Source organism: Elaeis guineensis, chromosome 8 (genome assembly GCF_000442705.2).
Source record: "Elaeis guineensis isolate ETL-2024a chromosome 8, EG11, whole genome shotgun sequence".
Lineage (NCBI taxonomy): Eukaryota > Viridiplantae > Streptophyta > Magnoliopsida > Arecales > Arecaceae > Elaeis > Elaeis guineensis.
In genome coordinates, this window is record NC_026000.2 from 24,433,745 (window position 1) to 24,449,030 (window position 15,286).

Genomic DNA, 15,286 nt, shown 5'->3' on the forward strand with positions numbered 1-15,286 from the left:
CATATTTTCTCGCATCCTAGTGCAATTATATTACCTTGTCTTTCTTTCGGTTCATCTGGTACATGTTTCATTAATATATGTCTGATGAGTCTATGACCGTACACCGGAGCTATTAGATGTGTTTTCTTCTTCCAACCCTTTGGTGCTTGAGAAAATTTGCAGGAGGTCTAAAATTAATTGAATTGGATAACTATATCATTTTTTTTTTCTTTTCCTTTCAACAACTTATCCGAAGAATCTACCAATATAATTCAAACTGAATGTTTCAAAAAAGAAATTAAATACCCAGAAGCCAACCAAGCCAATGCACCTCTCTTCAATTTTTCCGCACATATAAATACAACTCCAGCAATAATTAAGGCTAGAAACATAAGAAGAAAAAAAAAGTATCAAGTCCTTTTTGCAAATTTCTGCCGCAGAAAATGACAAACACCAAAATTTCCTTTTTCATATATTTGGAAAAAGAAATCTATACACACCCATTGCTACCTTCTGGTGCTCCCTTCCTCCCATGACCTGGCGAACTGATGAGATACGGACCACCAAACATAATCACAGGATCGGTGCGCCCTAGGATCCCGGCACGTAAACCCTTTGCTAAATCCCGCTGCCCATCACGGGGCCACGAATCCAACGGCAAGGAACACTTTCACGTCGAATCGAGATTCGCGCAGAAGATTCGATCAACCCTTACGACCGGGACGCTCTCCGCCTCCTGCGGCCGCCGCCGCCGCTGCCGGGCTCCCGCCGCCAAGCGCGACGGCGGCGGACTCGACGTGGGTGAGAAGGTACTCGTAGATCTTCTTCCTCAGCCGTTCGATCGTCTCCGTCGGCACGCCTTCCCCTTTCCCGCAGCCGTCCTCACCCTCCCCCGCCGTTGCTTCCGCCTCCGCCTCCTCCCCTCCCCCCGCCGCCCGATCCCGTCCAACCAATCGTTCACCCTCTTCAGCTGCGACAGCATCCCGGCCACCTGCTCCCGATCCGATGGCCCCGGTGCCACCACGTCCGCATCCAGAAACCGCTCGGCGAATCCCAGGAACCAGCCTCTCGCGTCCTCCCTCAGCGCCCGCGCCAGCTCCGCCCCGTCCTCCAATCCTCCCCCGCGGGCCCACTCCGTCGGCGGGGACGGCGGCGCCGCCACCCCCCGCGCCTTCCCCCGCGATGTCGCCGCCGGCGACGGCTTCGCCGAACCGGAACCCGCCGGCGACGCTGCCGGAGACTGCCGAGAGTTGGCCTTCGACGAAGCCACCGCCGCCTTGGATGGGCCATCGAGAACCACCGCCACAGTGGCGGCGGCGGAGGCGGTGGCAGGGAGCGGCGGAGGGTGGGTCTTGTGGTGATAGAGGGAGAAGGGAGAGAGGTCGGTGGCGAGGGCGGCATGGACCCACGAGGAGGCGCGGCGGCGCTTGTCGGCGGAGATCTTGAGGGCTTCCACAGGGATGGGGTCACCGCCAGGGGACCGGTCGGGTGAGGTTACCGCGATCTTGACAAGGGAGTCGGCGACGAGGGAGGCGCGCGAGAGGGAGGCCTGGAAGGCTAGGAATTGCTCCACCGCCGGCTGGGGGTTATCCTCCTTGGCTGTGGAAGCTAGCTCCGCGTACATACTGCAAGAAAATGCACCCACAAATAACAGTGGCAATTAAGAACTCATCAATGCCTAGATACGTATCCATCAGTGTAATGTGCAACTAAACAATGAATAACAAAGCAGAGTTTCAATTGACATTTTATCAAGTTTGAAATCATTTGGAACATTACTTGAACTTGCTACAATTTTTGGGCATGTAAACATTGGAGATAATTTCTAGCATTTAGAGCACTGCAAAAATGCCACTATGAAGATTGATTTTATCTATCAATGCTGTTCTTTTGGAGCCGCATTGGAATAGGAGATGAAAGACCTATATTTACCATTCTAAATTACTTATTTCTTTTGAGAGATGAGATGAAAGATAGATCATGCATCAATTCATTTCATGAGACTGAAACGAATACAAGAAAAGAAATCAGAGAAACAGAATTACAAAAAGGAAATGAGTTTAACAGGTCTAACAGCAAGAACTTTCTCAGAATTAATACTTTCTTCTCAGAATTAATACTTTCTCATCCAACTTCGAGCACTTTCCTCCGAACGTACAATTTGCTCCCCCGGCAGAGCAGCCACCAACCAGTAAAGACTAATAAATCCAATCCTGATCTCAAATTTCTTTCACCCTCTTTCTTGTCCATACAGTGCATCCTGACCATGCCAACCTTGCATCAATTTGTCCTTCAGATCCGCCAAGATGGCACATAAAAATGGGCAAGAGCAGAAAATATGAGAGAAAGTCTCTATATCTTAGCTACATAAAACTTCTAATGACCTGTTTCACTTGCAAAATGAGACTGTTCCAGGAGATCAAAAAAAAAAAAATTAAAAGAAAGAAAACTGAAAGGAGCTTTTATTCTCCGTGACACATCTCATAAATTCAACTTCCGTGCGCCACCTAGATATCAAGAACTTGCAAGTAAATTCCCCTTCTCAGGCTTGGAATGATAGGCCTCTTTCAGAACACAAAGCACTTCTGCAACTGATGTGTTCCACTGATATGATCCTTCAAGACAGATGCTTGAAGTGGCACATCTGGATCAATCAGCCTCGAACATCCTAAAATGAAGTTGGGGACAGGGATTGGATTTGCTGTTGCATCTGCTGAATAGCTTTTTGTAATCAGAAAATCAGAACCCAAGGACTGAGACTCCAGACCCTGTATGCAGGATGAAGCAGTTCTTCCGCAGGCACTTCTCCAGAGTGTTCCAACCAATGCATCACCGACATGATTTGAAGTATACGAAGGAAGGTTCACCCGTAGAAGGATGCTTCCGAATCTTGAATGACAATCCTACATGCAATCTAAGAACTTGCATTGGCCAAAGAATGGATCCATCACTGTGTCCCCCCAACCTATATATATTTGAAAAAAAAAATCCATAATATGTCCATCCTTGAACCCTTGCTTCGTGCGAAAATATCTAGCATGCCTTAATATACGACAAAAACAAGCCAATCCTAAGTCTTCACCATCTCTTCTCTAATTTTCTTCCCAGAATCTTCATTCTTTGACCCGTGTTTCCTTTACGAGGAAATTATCTATCACGCCCTAATACAACAAAAAAAGGTCAATCCTAAGTTGCCGCTAAGCATGCTTTGATCTAAAAGCACTAGGGTGGCAAACGTGGAGGATCAAGAAGGCATCAAAACATTATCTCCATGGGAGATTTGAGGACAGGTCACTTTCACTACCTTAAACCTGTGACATCCTTGTCACCATCAGATCAAAAGATTATAAGCCCACCCATCTGTATCATTAACTCAGACATGAGATTGCAGGTATTGATGGCTATCATGCAGATCTAGAGTTCCTTGGCATCTGATAATGATTGAATTCCCCTATAGAAAGCTTGAAAGGTAGTACACGAGGTGTGATTGAGAAATAGAATACATATACAAACAGGGAAGAAAGCTCACTGGAGGCTGGTTTGGATGATCAGGCCCAATATCCATGGATTCGTGAGTTAGGCCAGTACAACCATCAAAAGCATTGGATTATAGGTTGGGGTAGGCTAAGGTCTTTTTTTTCCTCTCCCTACGGGATTCGAGCAAGGCCACTTAAAAGATAATCCTGGATATTTGTAAACATAGACCTAACCCAGCCTATAGTCCAATGCTTTTGATAGTTGTACTGGTCCAACCCATGAATTTCATGGGATTTTGGTCCCAAGCATCCAAACAGACCCTAAATATGAGAGGGGGGAGCTATCCAAGGAAAGAGAGTCCTCTTTTTTTTTTTTTTTTTTTGGTAACAGGGAAAGAGAGTCCTTGTTGGTTATGATGTTCTGAAATTGTAAATAGGACTCAAAAAGGGAGAAAGGACCTGAAACCTCCTTTGATTTTTCATATTTGATTTGCTCTCGCTGGAGAGCCACTACCCCATTGTGTCTAATGAACTGCCTGTGCTACCCATGCCTTGACTTCTCATGCTGGCCGTTTCCTACTACTGAGATGCTACTACTGATGCTACTTCACTCACAGCTGTGCAATGATTTGCTCTCTCTTAACTTGGCTTAGCTTGTTCCATCGCTCACATTGAGCTTGGCCACTGCATTCATCCTTAACAGGTCCATTTAAATGATGATTTATAAATACTACAACAAAATCATGAGTTTGAGAATACATTACATGTTTCTTTGTGTACCATCTCAGGATGTTCAAGATGCAAAGAAACCCCATCAGCACCAAAAGCACAGAAGGAAGTCAAGAAAATTCTACCATCATTGTCTTAATAATGTCTATGATATCTAAGAATTTAAATAATCAATTTATTTATCAAAAATCAATACTCTTTATGTGATAATGACATCAGCACATCCATACACCGTATTGTTTCAATAGATTACCTATAGAGTCGATATGCACCTGATAATCTGTTCTAACAACCAGTTGACACACTAAAACAAAGTTTGGGGGGATAAAAGTCATTTCTGGGCTACTTCCAAAACCTCGGGCAAAAATATCTCAGAGAAATAATTGCTTCAATATCTCAAATTACAATGGCAAAGCATGACATACTGAAAACATCAACTATGAAACTTTATTCAGGCAGGGCAACCATTCATTACATTAAATAGCAATTCTGAATAGACCCAACAAACAAATAATTGGATAGATGATCTACAGTTAAGTGAAAGATTGTTATGTCTCATTAGACTTCTCAAGGATGGAACAGATTACTTCAAAATGACACAGCATGATAGAAAACTTCATGACCAATCTTTCTTAGTAGAACAGGAAGAAGTTCATCAAATGAATTGGAGTGTAGGAGAACAAATGTACCCAAAATAGAAATCAAAAGCATAACTATAATGAGAACTAACCGGACATGTAATGCCTTGAGATCACCTATGGATGCATCTTTTTTTTTAACAGCCAAGAATTAAGATTGTTAGTGGAAGTGGATTAGTGCAGCAAATTACTATACAAAGGTGATTACCTTAAGCATCGAATCAAGCTCTCTGCAGCAGAGGCTTCTTGCATGGCCTCAACAGCAGCTAGTTGTGCGGCATCCCTATACTTCAAAACCTCCTAGAATAAAAAAAATGTAACTTCAGAATAAATGAATTAATAAACCAGGGAAGCAAGATCTCAGCATGCAAAAGCCTAGTAAAGAAAAAGTGGTTTGCTATAAGGCCATATAGCAACTCAGCTGGTTTACCATAAGGTGGTAATATCAAACAACAAAACCTAATGAGAACACATAAATAGACAGTTGCAGGGAATGCCATATCGGGCCGAACCGCCCAGTACGGGACGTGCCGAACCATACCGACAGGGAACCAAAACGGTTCCGACATAGAAAACGGCATATGCCGGTGCTGGGGAAGAAAAGAGAGAAAAAAAGAAAAAGAGAGAAAGAGAGAGAGAGAGAGAGAAAAAGAGGGAGGAAGGTCCGCCGAAGGGGCCGCCAGAGGGCCTCCGACAGGCCATCATAGCCGTCGGGCGGCGTAAACGCCTCCCGCAGCTCCGCGGCGTGAAACAGGGACGACCTGCCCCTGTTTCCCATATCTTTTTTAAAAAAATATTTTTTTAAATGAAGCCGGCATGGAGTTTGCCGGTTTCACTTAAGTGATGCCGGCAAACCCAGTGCCGACTTCATTTAAAAAAAGTATTTTTTAAAAAAAACACGAAAACAGGGGTGGATCGCCCTTGTTTCACGCCGCAGAGCCGCAGGGGGCGTAAACGCCGCCTGCGGGCCACGGCGGCCTGCCGGAGGCCCTCCGACAGCCCCTTCGGCGGACCCGCCTCCCTCTTTTTCTTTCTTCCTCCCTCTCTCTCTCTATTTCTCTCTCTTTCTCTCTTTTTCTTCTCCAATTCGGCTCCGTTTTCCTTCGTCGGTTCGCCTCGGTTCGAAACGGAACGAAACGGGGACATGCCAAACTGTACCACCGGCCGGCCGATATGGCCACCGGTACCAGTTCCGCAAACCTGGGACAGTTGCATGTGTAAGCTATCATGATAGTTATAAGCTAAAATAAATAGATACATTACAACCATGAATCATAGAAAATGTGATGGGCAACAATTTCAATCCATCTACTAGAAGTCTAAAATTTTCATGTTACGTGATATTACGTAGCATACCTTTCCAAGTTTTGTGAGAGATGATGGAAGTGATGCCCAAGAAACACTACCATCTGTCCATCTTTTGCTATTTGGAACAAACTTGACCAGGTTAGCAAGATTAAGAAAGTTAGGGGCTTCTGGTGTCTTCTTTATGATACAAGACCGTTGTTTATTTGACTTATCCAAATCATCTGAAGCTGCATTTGCAGTGCCCTTCTTCACAGGAATTTGAACTTTATTGTCCTCCTTAGCTAAAGACTTATCATTTGATGGCATTTTTTTCTGAGAAACATGCAAGTGTAAACAAATAAATAAATATATACAATCATGTAGTTCCAGTCCTATTGATTGTTAAGTCACCATGAAAGCAACTGAAATTTCCCTATTTTACCTTTATTCATTAATAATGAAAGAGGTACAAAAAATAATGCATAATAATAATTTTGGCTTAATGAAAATGAACCAATGAGAATAACTACCAAACTCACATAAATTACCATCTATAGGGTCAGGCTTTATTACTTAGTTTAAACCCATAAATCTTGCATAATATAATCAAGCATGTGAAAGAGGAAATCATTTTTTTCTTTGTACAATTTGCTGATTAAATAACACATTAACATGTAGGCATGTAACACACCACCAAAATGCACACACAAGAAAGAAGAAGAAGAAGAAGGGAGTTGGGGATGTTTTGGTACTTCAGTAGAAACCAGATAGAGTCTCAAACAAAATGTATGTTAGAAGGATATCTGAAATGATTGCTTCAAAATTCAACAGAAATTTCCTGTATTATCCGTAGAAAGACAAGAAAAAAGGATAAAAATCCAATAAATTACGGTTTCACTAGATACCATCAATGTCAACCATTTATCTAGAAATTACTTCATTATATTAATTATTCGAAGACACAAAGGAACACATGCACAAAACCAAAAAGGTTCCTAACTTTAGCCGATCTTTAAGGAGGCAGAGAGACAAAATTCAAAATTTATATATAAGAGAATGTATCCACAGTGGCGGAGTCCCAATAAACTCACAGAAGTGCTTTGAGCCTTAGTTTTCGTCTTGAGTTTGCCTGCCTTTGAGTTAGAACAGTCCCTCCCTTTTGTCTCCATACTTCCTTCCCAGCTCCTTCTCAAAGCCCTGGAACTTGATTCAAGGTGTGGCACCAAATTCCCTGTTGAATTTCCAGCAGCTAGCTTCCTGCTAGCTGTCGTCACCTTCAAAATAGAAGTTCCCCTCTCCGACAAACTCAATCTTGAAGATGCTGGCTTTTCTAGCCCTTTGATTTTTGCTTGCTGCTTAACATCATTGGAAAACTTCTCAAACGATGCAGGCAATGAATAAACACTTGTTGGAGATGAAGGTATTGACCTTAAGTTCATTGATCTAGACCTCATGCCAATAGCTTCCTTTTTCTCCACTTTGCCATTCACTGATTGCTTCAAGAGCAAAGAGCTTGACTTACTGAGTAATGCCTTTTTCTTTTCAACATCCTCAGTTCTAATAGCTCCGTTCTGTTTCCCCATCCTGTTCTTCTCTTTTTCTACAGACAGGTTCGCATCATTCTTTGTGCCATTAGACAGCCGAGGTTTTTCAGTATTAAGGAAACCTAAGGAACTAGTGGCCACAATATCTTCAGGGTTCCCAACACAGGGATGGCGACCAGGGACTGGCCTTACACCCTTAAGGATAGGTACAGGCAAGGCTGCTTCAAGGCGGTCAACGTAAATAAACTGTCCCAATTGGATCTTATCACTTAAAATGAGGTCATCATGCTCATCAGGTAGGGATACATAGGTAGCATGGGAAGAATCAGAGACCTTAAGGTAGAAGCCTCGGTTTGAGAAGAGGTCACTGCCAGCAAGGGCAGGAACAATGCTGACAACTTGTAGGAGAGATGAGCGGTGCTCACCAGCAACCTTGACATCTGTATTCATGTGCTGAAGGAGCTTGAGGAGGACTCCGGGGACCAGTGAAGCCATTTGGTGCTGTCTTTAAAGTGCATCACTCTGCAAACATGAATGGAAAAAATCAAACCGATATTAGAATGAATCGCATTTAAAAGGAATTCAATGGACTGGCAGGTCATAATAACGTATTGTTTAATGATATCAACACTCACCAATTAAGCTCTGACGGTAATTTAAAGAATTGTGGTAAAATCTATATCCAAAAGGCAATGAACAATCTGAATCGCATTATCTATCGCAATTATTAATGGCAAGCCACTTAACAGAGATATCCAGACAAGTGAAACAATTATTTTGGAGCTTTGAGAATGCAGATTCCAGATCAATTAAGAGTTCAAAAAAAAAAAAAATCATCGTATCAAACCATTTGTTCAGTTTAGGACTTCAGATGCTGTAAGAAAATAAATAGGAATCTAATGTTAAAAATAATGGGCTGCTTTGAGAAATAGTGAGTTTCCAGGACATATAAAAATTGAAATAAATGCAACAACAGCAAAACCCTTTCAAAAAATAAATGTGATGGTTGGTTTTTGGATCAGATAATTCCATGCAGCTGACTGGAAGGAAGCTTGGAAAACACAATAGAGAAAAGAGAATGGGCATATTCTGCAGAAATGAAATTTTCAAAGGAGCTCATACAAAAGAAATTTACATTGTGAACTTCTTGGGTTTTCATTTAATAATTTGGGACATAGAACTATGTAAGACATTCATGACTTAAAAGATAAGGAAAGAGAATTGGCTCGATAGCAAACAAAAGTGGAATAGAATACATGTTGACTTAGAATAGATCGAATCTATTATAGAACAGAAAACAACAAGAGAATGCAGTGAACGCATGTGTGCCTACATGGATTTCAACTATTGAGGTACAACCAAATCCAGCAAAGGATGTAAAGAATTTGGAATACCTGATCTGTCTGAAAAAGAAATAGAACCTTGATAATCAGCAAAACCTATAATTGATAATTCAGAGCTTTTAGGTATGATTCGATTGCTACATAGAGATTTCACACTTCAAGAAAAATACAAAATATCTAATCATCAAAAATACTCTGAAAAAATAGATAGGAAACGGAGACCCTTGAATCTGTCACAAATTAAATAAATGCAGTTCATTTGAGAACTGTCGCAAATAAAATATATGGCATACTTCAAAAGAAAAACTTTACCATGCAATAAACCAGATATAAAGCTGATGATTTTCCGAGAAATTAGAACAGAATGAATATGCTTCTGGTTTCTAAATGAATCAAAGGTATTCCAGAGAAAGATGCTTCTTCTAGGAGTAGAAGAAGAAGATACTGGTTCTGGGAGTCCATACCAGAAAAAAATTTGGCTTTTGAGTTGAGAGGTTAGCAGTTATAATTTAAAGAATAGGCCCATTCCTCACTTAAAAACGAAGGAATAGAAAATTGCCTTGAAAGCAAACTCCGTCAAAGTAGATCAGATGGAGACTCTGAATGGTACCACTACTGTTTAAAGAACATAAAGAGAAACACAGTTCCCATTAAAGACCATGTGAGGATTTTTAGAGATCAACAAAGAGAAGACAAGGAAAGCATCGAAGAGATAGATGAACAACAAAGTTCGGGAAAGAAAGAGAGAGAGCGATTTCGACCTGGGACCACCTGGGCCACTGAAGATAATAAAAATGCACTTCCCGTCAATGGATAAAGGAGGCATTTTTCTGGATATATCAGAATCACCGATATGAGAAGAAGAGATTCGGCACTAGAAGCCCAGAAGGAAAGTATTTACTTGGAAATGCTTTGACAGCACTTTCGGTCTGATGTACCGTATCACACCCACGGAGACCAAGCAAAGTTTCGGTTTTTAACGGAAAAGCACATTTTCCTCGAATGCTAGATGCAAAGATCCCATCTTGCATACAAACATCACGGTGTTCGCCAAATCCAAGCAGACAGATAAGGGGGAAAAAATTACTCTTTCAAACTAAAGAATCACAGAGATGAGATTAGCACACTGTTCATCAAATCCACATGGAAAACATCAAGACGAAAAGATAAAAGAAAAAACTCTCTTTTAATCCCTTCACAGATCCGGAACCAAGAAAAAGCCCCAAAAAATTCAGTAAAACCACCAACCTTTATCCGCTCTCCGGACGAAAACTCCCAATCTCCAGTCCCCGGAACCGGAACGAAACAAAAAGGAGCCTCCTTTCCAAAGACCCGAACCAAAACGCGCTCGATCTTTCGCTTTCCCCGTCATAAATCAGCTCACCAGAGAGGACAGCGACGGAAAAAGAACCGCAGCCGGATCCCCTATTCGACGGGACAACGAGCCGAGAATAGAGGCGGGAATAAATACCAAACTCTTATCCCCGTGATACGACCGAGACTGGGATAACTACCCCCTCCCTCTCTCTCTCTCTACTATCTATCCTGTGACCAAGATCACGTCCCCGAATACGCCGTATGAGCAAGAAGAGGTGACTTTATTTAAAGAAGAGTTCCAGAGCCAAGAGGAGACGACTCTCTCTCTCTAGCGGAGCAGCGATTTGATGAACGGAGCTGCAGGCCAGACGTGGGACACGCAAACGATTTCTGACACAGCACAACTTCTCTCTCTCTCTCTTTTAAAATGAAGACACTTTGAGAGGCAAAAATAAAAAAATAAAAATAATGCCTCGAGTTCCACTGCCACGTTTCACAAGTATATTGGTGGATTTTCATGTCGCATGAGCTCCGGGGTTGGTAAAAAGGTTGGGCCCCATAACATCACTCATAAAAATAAGAATAAAAAAAGAATACGGGAACCGATGGTTACCAGGAGAAATGCGGCGTTGCAGAGGTGTATTGTCGCCTTCTGGGGTTTTTGCTGGCCTTAAACTGATGAGAATAAATTGGGGTTTGTTTTTTGGGGCGATATACCTGATGGTATAGTTGTAGTTGTTATCATTATTATCTACATCTTCGTTTCAATGGACGATAGTGGGATGGGTTCGTGGGGAGCACGTGGAGAGGGGGTATGGGATGTCGGCAGGGGGTCCGAAGGTTCCGTAGATTCCGGCGAAGTCGCAGCCTCTAAGGGTGAGGTTACCGTAACGGGGAGCAACCAGGCCATGTACGTTAGATGGTGGAGGGTGACGGGATCCTCCAACGAGTTAGTGTAAGATGAGTGGGTGAGTGAGTCGGAACGTGGATGCGGTGGTCCGCATTTGGACTTGGGAAGTGGACGGTAAGTGGTCAGACTCCGTTGTTTTGGAGGGCTGGGCTTCTGATCCCAACCGGCAAACTCATCATCTGTCCATATTGGTGGGTCTCATCTAAATTATTAGCAAGAGTGTAACGTGTACTGCAGGTAGCCCGCCAGTGTTCTGCATCAAACAATCCAATAGTCTAAAATTAACATTACATATGCAGTATGTCTCACAAGGTTTGGATCTACCGCATAGCCAAAAATAGAGAGTTCCAATTGTCTTGGATTTAATGTGGGATGAATGATCATTTATGACTCATTTGGTTCAAGGCAGTAATTTTTTATCATTGGAATGTTTTTTTTTTTTTTTCTGAGAAGCTAATGCCGACGTATAATGTCTGAAAAAATAATTTTTAAGTAGTTCACTGCAATAATGTGGTACATTCTATTTTTTTAAAAAATTATATAAAATATTTATTATGTTATTAATAAAAAAACTGCTAACCTATTCTATTTTAGAAGTTCAAGAGTATTTTTGTAAAAAAAATAATTTTTAGCTAATAAAAATTAGATTTTTTTCATAATTCTAATCAAATATGAGATATTTTTTTATTTTTTAATTGTCCGCACTTCTCTCTTCCCTCCTCGCGGATTAAATGAGTCCTTAAGCTTCGGCTGCCTTTGCTTGCTTTGCACCATTTGTTACCCAGCCATGGCTACAATTTAATTTTGATCAACCAACATAAGAATGTGGTTTAGTTTTTTACCTTTTGGCTGGATTATATAAAGAGTGTAGAATTTTGTGCGTTGTTGATTAATCAATGTGTTGACGTTGTTGGGAGAAAGCATGTTGCTCCATTTGTAAGCAAGACCACGCTTGTCTTTATCGGGGAAGACAAGTTGGTGGTACAAAATGAGTTGGCTGTCCTTCATTTGTAATGCATGTAATTTTATAATTGTAAATAAATTCAAAGAATTATAGATATTGTATATCTTATGGGACAGAGGTGACTTAAAAAATGTGCTTGCTAGACAACGATTTTAAACTTATCGTATGCCAAACTATCGCCAACTCTCACAAGCTAACTCTAAAACATCAAGATTACCAACCCCAAATGGCTGCTTGTAGGGAGTTTGCAAATTGAAGCAAGCAACCCTTCACCCAAAAGACAATTGTTAAGAGCTAATTCCGCTTTCTAAATGCTATTTGGAGAGATTGGCATCATTCAGTACCGTGCATAACTTTCAGAGTCACTTATAATGCAAATTACCTCCTGTCTCCGTAAATTTTTTTGTGTGCCGATTGTCATATTATTATTAGCTTATTAAATTATTATTATTTGGATCCTATTATTGTACACGCTTGGTAATATCGTACAATAAAAACCTTGCATAATTGAGACATGGATGGGAAATGTATAGAGAAGTAGCGAGGCAAAGCTATAGCAATATCTCATTAATGTCCCAACGTTATCTGCATCTTTGTAGGGCAGTGTGGAATATCGTCTCTCTCTCTCTCTCTCTCTCTCTCTCGCCTCTGTTGATGAATACAATTAGAAAGACTAAGGTCCTACCAAAAAATAAAAAATAGAAAGACCAAGGGCTGGGCACATGTTGAGCCATACATGGCCGGTATGTGCCGTGTAACAAGCACAGGGCTCTTGAAGTAGACATCACTGTGGTTATGCGGCCATCTTTTGCTTTTTACTTGGGAAAGAAAACAATCCGTCTCCAAATTTTTGTTGTTATATAGATGCTACAGGCTACAGGCATAGTTTAAAGAGGAAAAATAAAAAATAAAAACAAACAGTCTCAACAACACCAAGAATCTGGTGCCTAACATTTGTTTATGCAAAGGTAAAAGAATACTAATTTGTTTCTTAAAAAAACGAAAAAAAGGCTCGTACTTGGTGCCTCCAGGTGGACGTCTATCCATCGAGGAAATAAACGATTCCGCACTGTAAGATGCCGAAAAAGCCGAGCCGCACCCTTCATGATAGCGAAGCTACTGTCTTATTTTTGGGAAGGCTTTTAAGCAACCGAATCCCAGCAGAAGCAAAATGCCAACGAGAAGGAGACCAACGAGTGCTGAAGTACTCTGTTTTCTGGCACGTTTGGTTGGGGTAAAAAATAAATGATGAATCTTATATTTATTTTTTAAAAAAATAAAATAAATATTATCAAAAAATAATATTTATTTTTCATATTAAATTATTAAATAAAAATAATCTAAAATATTTTTTTTGATGAAAATATCCATGTTTCGCTTCTCCACTTGATATTGTATTGCATCACACACAATGAAAGGAATAAGCTGGGATCTACCCAGGGGACAAATTAACAAAAAATACTATTTGCTTCTTAAAAGAAAAATTTTTATGAAATGAAAGACTTTTCATAAATTATATATCAATAAAAAAGTTTAAAAAAAATATTATCATGTGATTTCCTTCCATTATTGATCTATGTGGAACAACGGAGCCAGTAATTGCTACGAGATTGTGTCCCTCATAAATCAAATATAAGATTTATTAATTATTAATAAATTTATTTATATATCAAAACATATTAAAATTTATTTATAAGATATATAATTGATTTAAAAATATTAATGAACTCACGTAAACATATTTTAATATTCAAAATAACTAATGTTGACCATATTTATTTAATAGGCAATTAATGTCCATAAATAGATTGAGAAAAAATGATAATATTTAAATTATTTATTTAAAATATTATTAAAAATTTGATCAGATTTCTATATAAAAATATTTCCAACCATTTTCTGATGATATTTTTTCAAGTAATATTTTCACCAACCAGATAAGATAAAATTTATTTTTTTTATAATTATTTTTTAAGATAAATAATTTTTAAAAATTATTAGGTTACGGGATATAATCCAACCAAACGAGCCTAATGGAAATCGAGAAAGACATCAACAAAAATTTGAGCAGGCAAGCAATGAAGAATGATAGCGGGGATTGGGCAAAATATATGGAGACCTATAAAGAAATCAAATGGTAGAGAGCACCACTCGAGACTCCTCTCAATGTGCTGTAGGAAAATTGATGCAACTCATGCCCCGAAAAAAAAAAAGAGGGGAGGAAATGGTTGAATGGAAAATTGTTAGATCAGAGATCGACAAACTCTCGGCGCGCACTTGGGATTTTTCAATGATAAATCATTTGTATACACAATTTTGAGTAACGCCGTTGGGACACAGTCATGTACACTTAAAAGAGTTCACCTTATGACACGGTTCAAGATGATCGGTATCGATAGCGAGCAATAGCGGCAGACTAGATGGGTGTTGAATTGATACAGTCCATGTCCAATAGGAAATTAGGAATCCTCACAATCCAACAGAAAATATACGGGTCGTCCAAATAAACTGCCAAATCCATGATTCCAACAAGAAATATACCGCGCTGTTCGCCTGAATCCTTCAAGCGCCCCATTCTTAATATCATTTTTTTTCCATATCCATAAATATGAAAACAGAAGCATTTTAGATCCATGCTTAAATGCCCAGGAACAGAAATTTGTTCCTCATGCCAAGAAATCTACAACCTCAATAAAATTCCCCAACCAACTAAAAACATGTGTTGGCCAAAAGAAAAATTGATGGCCTGTTTAAAGCTCATGACTCAGTTGTCACAAGCACATTCTGCTATCGTCCGATCGACCATATGGTTCTTGAGTTCATACCAAAAATTATGGTGGGGATCAAATTTCCAAAACGTTCGTAACAACTGCAATCATCATAAGTTCAATAGAAAGCTCACAAGGTGTGTTAGTCACTTGTTTCCCTTAATCAAGATGTGCTGGATCTAAAACAGGACTACCGACAATCAAATTATGGAGTTGTACACATCATACTCCAGTCACTTAAACCCAATTAAAAGAGCTAGAAATCCACCAGATCAGTCTTTCTGAGTGCTTATAACCAAGTGAAAAACACAGAGGAACCTGAGAGAATATC

General features: G+C 40.2%; 1 protein-coding gene across 1 annotated transcript; it reads right to left on the reverse strand.

The window, feature by feature from the left end:
• Positions 1-225: 225 nt before the first annotated feature.
• On the reverse strand, positions 226-10,707 carry LOC105049832 (uncharacterized). The gene is given in 6 exon segments (XM_010929593.4): positions 226-901; positions 904-1,604; positions 5,031-5,122; positions 6,179-6,442; positions 7,201-8,175; positions 10,245-10,707. Coding segments are annotated over 5 exon segments (2,223 nt in total). The 5' UTR covers positions 8,149-8,175; positions 10,245-10,707; the 3' UTR covers positions 226-683.
• Positions 10,708-15,286: the final 4,579 nt, after the last annotated feature.